At 32.1% G+C, this 6000-nt stretch overlaps 1 protein-coding gene across 1 annotated transcript in view; it reads right to left on the bottom strand.

Annotated features, from left to right (window-relative positions):
• LOC129217432 (tumor susceptibility gene 101 protein-like) overlaps positions 1-4862 on the bottom strand; it is a 40797-nt gene extending 35935 nt beyond the window's left edge. The window contains exons 1-2 of the mRNA XM_054851766.1: positions 4712-4862; positions 794-849 (exon numbers count right to left, since the gene is read on the bottom strand). Of these exons, the coding sequence (XP_054707741.1) occupies positions 794-841 (48 nt within the window). The 5' untranslated portion in view covers positions 842-849; positions 4712-4862. The remainder of the gene's footprint in view (positions 1-793; positions 850-4711) is intronic.
• Between the last annotated feature and the right edge of the window lie 1138 nt (positions 4863-6000).

Consider the following 6000-nt stretch of genomic DNA (forward strand, 5'->3'; position numbering starts at 1 on the left):
TTAATTGTCAATAATATTAACTTATTCGGATACCATCCACCTATAAACTACGATGGTTCCTTTTTTTTAATTGTTAATTTAAGGTTATAATTATTGAAATAAAAAATGTGCCTTTGGGCAAAGCAGGTCGGGCCAAGCGGGTATAGGATTTTATCATATATTTATTTAAAATTTCTTGACTCGTGTGCTGACTTACATTTTCTCTTTCAATAGGATAAGTATAACTTTAAAAAGCTATTTTTTAGGATAGCAATTGATTAGTCTATTAATTAACTCAGTTATTTCTTTATGCTTTATAAACAAATGTACTGACTTTAAATTGGATAAGTACAACTGTTTTATATTTTTTTACATACTAGCAGGTAACCAGTCAACTATTTTAATCATATATAACTTCTTATTTGATTGGAAAATGTACCAAACCACAATTAGTTAAACTTACCCGCTTTGGGCTCAATGGTAGGGCAAAGCGGGTTTTTCACATGTTTGTTAAGTTTGATAATAAATAAATATTGGGTTTGAAATAATACAAAAATCACTTTTTGTTTTGAAGTTCAAGAACCCTGCTAGGAAATAAAACCGAAATTGCTGCAATTAACTAAACAAAACTACAATTTTTGAGCGTTTTTTGAAAACCTACCCACTTTGGGTCATCCTCCTCTAATTGGAAGAAAGCAGAATTTAATGTACTGAAAAGTTGATAAAAAGAAAGGAAAATCTATACAATATGCTATATTACTTGATTGAAAAGAAAGAAGTTATAACATATCGAATTTCTAATTTCTAAACTTACCTTGGATAAAATTTGGCCTACATAACTATCAAAAGACTCTTGAGGCATTTTAGTTTCTAGAAAAAGAACACAATGTTACTTTTTTCATGACCAAAAGAGAATTAACAATAGTTACAAAATTCAATAGATGTATCAAGCAAAGTATTTCTTTGAATTTAGTATGAAATAAAACAAATCAAAGCCACTGATTAAAAAATGATATACCATTATAAAAAGTTCCTTAATTTTAAATGGAAAGGAAAATATTCAAGAATTTAAAAGATATAGATTGGTGAAAAACATTGTTGGTTTGCATTATATGAGGCATCAAAAATGAAAGAAACAAATAAAATTTTAACTCCAGAAGAAACTGCATAATACATAAGATGGTAATATCTTACTTTCACTCACAGAGCAAAAATTATCAAACCAATGGGCTACAATGAGTGATCTGCTAGATATCCGAGGGGAAAAAATATCTGTATCCATAAGGTCTGGGTGATGTAGCACTTTCTACGTCCTTGCATCGCGAAGTAGCAATGCATAACTATGTAAGTTTTTTTTTTTTAGTTTAAATTTTAACAAAATACACACAAGGTATAAAAATATATATCATGGCCAGACACAAATAAACAGATTCCGATACCAGAAAGGAATTTATATTGTAAAACAGTGCTAAAATCGCAAGTTAGTGAAAAATATTGAAGACAAGTTTTGAGATTACAATGAGCCTGTTTTTCAATGAAAAAAGGGATAAGTAAATGGATGCAGTCATGTATTCCATTCAAAAGCTCACATATTCTTACATAAAAAAAATAATCCTTGCAATCAGTAGCTGGGGGGGGGGGGGGGATCGCACCGGGTAACTCAAAGAGGATTTCAAAGTTTACAAAAAATATAAATACTTTAATTCTGAAAACTTTCACCAATATATCTTATATTTAATTCACAAATTTAACAAAAAAAGAGTGCCCAATATTGCAGGAGAAGGGGGAGGTTACATATGTCATCTAGGGCAAATTTTGGACAAAATGGATTCAATTTTTATTTGTTTTCCAACTTTTGTTACGCCACAAAAATAGGAATCTGAAAATTATATAAATTTCATATGAACATAAAACATTTATGAAGTGTTTTTTTTTCGGGGGGGGGTGAGGTGTCGGTGACACTATGAGAACTCGAGTGACATCTGTGCTAGGAACTCCATGGCTTGTAACACCAAAATAAAATACATGTCTGCATTTTTTGTTGTCATTTTGCTCTTCAAATTTTGCTTTTTTCTGACAAGTGACTACATATTATCAACTTACCAGTTCATCAATAGCTCTTTCTTCAATAACTAAAAACTTATGTGTATTTCTTAGATGTTTTGGGAGAAATGAGCTCTTCGCACCTTCATTGTTAAGCCTGATTGGATTGACTAATTAACATTAATGTGAAAAAATTAGAAATTAAAATGGCAGCAACCGTGGACTGGTGCCTGTACATTGGAGCAGTAATTGATGCATCGGTTTTTAGAAAAAAATCTAAACCGGTTTTAACGATTTAAGATTCACACTTGTGGATACTAGGCATCACCCAGCCCTAGTATCCATATCAGTTACGAATTTAGTAGATCTTAAAAACGGATCTTTCACTTTATTAAATTTCCTTACATACTTGGAATTCTATATAGGTAAGTATAAAATACTATTAAATTCCATTTTAAAACTTTTTTTTTCTCAAAGAAATTAAAATAATGTATCATTTTTTGCAATTAAATATCAGTTCTTTTTGATTTGAGGTTTGTACTGTTGGCTTTCCCAGGAATTTTTCAAAAAAAGGTTTGTTTAAATTATGTGTTTATCCTGTAAAGGTGTTGCCAGATCTGTAATTTCAAGAATAGGGGAGAGTGGGAAAATTTGAAGGCACTGCATTTATGCTGAGATAGAATGTGAAAAATTATTTCTAGATTGAGGTTTGCTGTTACATTTACTGGACAAGCAAGAAAAAAATTCACCTTTTATTTCAGCATAAATGCAGCGCTTTCCCAATTCTCCCAACTCATCTTATCAGACTTTTTTTAAGAATAAATCATATTCTTGAGAATTATTTCGCCGTAGATGATTTTTTAAAGAAACTATTGCATTTAATAATAAAGTATTATTTTCCATGACAACTTTTGCATGTGCACTGGACTTAGTTGGATAAAAAATATTAAGATTCATATTGGTACCCATATTTGCAGATTTAAACACAAAACATCCGTCCGTATCCACAAACCTTCGCTTTTAACGATCAGGCACACCATTTGACATACTTTAATTTTTAAGAAACACAGTTTAAAATTTTAACTTAGTATTTTTCTCTTCATTACTCAATAATTTTACAACGCAAATTTTTTTCTCGTCCAAACAAATTTTCTTAAATATTTTATTGTCTTTTTTTTAACTGTGAGAAGCAAATATTTTTATCGAAGCAATTTTAAGACTACTTGTATTCTCAAAACTAACATAAGTATGGTCTCGGGCAAACTGTAAACAATACCTAATTTAACTTTAAAAAATATACAGTGGACTCCCTCTATCTGAGCACTCTTTAATGTGAACACCCCGATATCATGAACACATTTTGATGGTCCCGGCAAAACTCCATAGATTCAACATAGGCTGACCTCTCTCTACCATGAACACCCCAGTATTATGAACGCTATTTTCAATCCCTTTCAATTATCACCTCTCTGTATACTAAACATGCTCACCAATTGATACTGGAGAATTCCTATAAGTATAACTGGAAAGCCAAAAACACATTCACGATTTTATCACTGATTAAATGGCATTAAAGAGAAAATGGATAGAGGAAAAAGAAAAATTATTTTCCTGAATATTACTGCATCACATGAAATCTTTCAGCTGATCAATATGAGCCGAAAGTTTAACTATATTTCAAGACTCCAATATTGTATCAAGTTGTTTTCAAGACCATTTAAGTATGATTACCTTCAAGCAAAATGCGGCCGAGAATAACCTGAAAACATTTTTACTTGGATGATAGCACATACCTTGCATGAGATTACGCAATGAAAAAACAGATTTTTAAAAAAAACTTTTTTTCAGGTATTGTACTGAATGTTATGTTAAACTTTTTAAACTAAAAAATGAAATAAATAAATGCAAGAGTTTAAGTCCTACCGAGTTGAATTAGACATTGCACTAGCAATCAATCCAAAATTCAACACCTCTCCTCAGTTACTGGGGTAACGTACTGAATATAGTACATTAACCCAATCGAATACATGTACATGCATTATCCAGTCTCCCTCTATAATGAACACCCCCACAATCGGAACACTTTTGTTCGGTCCCATGAGTGTTCAGAATAGAGATAGTCCACTGATATTTTGCATGTAGTTCAATAATGCATTAAAGATTTACTTTCTGGAAAGTTAAACTTAAAATGAAGAAGATTAGGATAGTTTAAAATTAAGAAAAGCACACACAAACAAAATAATGATTTGATAGTCATTAATAGAGATTTGATACATGTAAAATAATTTGAACGATATCTCCCTCACATTTGTTTAATTTTCAGAAAATAATTAAGCGTGAAAACGCATTTTCATCGTGGAAAACGATTCAAATTTTTGAAAACAAGGCATTACAGGTAAGATTATTGCTTTGCAGAAAGACCAAAATTACATCATTAATAGAAATAGTACTTAACGACATCCATCCAATGAGTCATGCCTGACAACGAAATTTATTATTTATGACTTGCACACAAAACAAAATTAAATGATTTATAAATATTTGAAGAGGTCATTTCACTGATGTTTGCATAAAATGTGTTGTTTATTTATTCATTCAGATTGATGAATAACACAAACATACATAATGTAATATTTTTGTTTACAGATGAAACCAAGCAAATTTTTAAATCACTATTTATTAATGTTACCTGCAGATGTAATTCCTTGGGATAGATAATTTCAATTTGTAATCAACGAAACTTTGACAGAAACATTTTCTTTACTTCGTTAGTTGCTCAGAGTTTTCTTTCTTTATTTTTTGTTTTTTATTGATAGCCTCTCATTAACATCAAAAGCGCAGTTTTGATGCCAGATGCAAAATCATTGCTATAAAGTAATTTCTGCGAATCGAAACTACGAAGGAGTAGATGACTTAACTGAAGTAATAATTTAGCGGTTTTTCCTCTTACAGATTCCCTATATACAACGAGAACCGAAATTGTTATTTTCAATTTGCTTCCTCATAAGAGCAAAAGCACTCTTTCGCGAATAAATTAAAATAATGCAAAAGGTTTTCTAAACAAATGCAAAAAATAGCCGTATTTTGAGGGTATATATCGACAAATCCAATGATTTGGGGACAGGAGCGCCTAGAGTCCCTATAGGAGCGCCTGTATGAGAGTTTAAGGGAGGAGCTGAGAGGAGTATTTTTAATGTTTTGAAATTTGAAACACTTCGCCAAACAATCAGCATTTTTCCAAAATGAAAGCCCTAGAAGCATATTTTAGGCAGTACCTAGAAAATTTTGGATTTCAAAGTTTTCAAAACGTGGTTTTAAAGGCTACATGATAAGGCGTGGAGTTTTAGAGCCTTTAACTCCGTTTCCTTTATGCCAAAATCAGTCCGACTTCGACTGGCAGACTTTTCACTGGCAGAGTTGCTGAAGAGGGAAAATGACCGACTCCAATTCTTAAAAGTTTACCTTCGACTCCGAACTCCGACACCTTTACCCCAAAATCAGCCTGACTCCGCAGCCCTGAAATAGATCATTCGGCATAAAGTACGATTTGGCTCACGGGACACATCCCGCCCAGGCGCGGATCCAGGATTTGGCTTAGGAGGGGGCAATTTTTTTCCAATTTTGGTGCCTCCACGCACCTTGCGACCCTCCACTTCCCTCCGCCAAATGAATTCATAAAGAGAAAAAATCACATTTTTATTTGTTAACCACATTGTCTTTACTTTTGAACATTCAGTTGTTTTTCCGTTAGGGGAAAAAATGTAGAGTAAAAATGCATTGCTACTGGTAGAAAAAAATAATTCAAATAAACTAATGTAGGACATAATGTGGAATTTCCAGAACGGGTGACACCTAGGACGTTAATTTGAGATCCCCCCCCCCCCCGCCCTAGCAACAAATAAAATCGTAGAACAAGGAATTGTGATTTATTATTGCAATTGGAGTAATTGATTCGCATAACGTCAGTGTAAACAATTG

This window comes from Uloborus diversus, chromosome 1 (genome assembly GCF_026930045.1).
Source record: "Uloborus diversus isolate 005 chromosome 1, Udiv.v.3.1, whole genome shotgun sequence".
NCBI lineage: Eukaryota > Metazoa > Arthropoda > Arachnida > Araneae > Uloboridae > Uloborus > Uloborus diversus.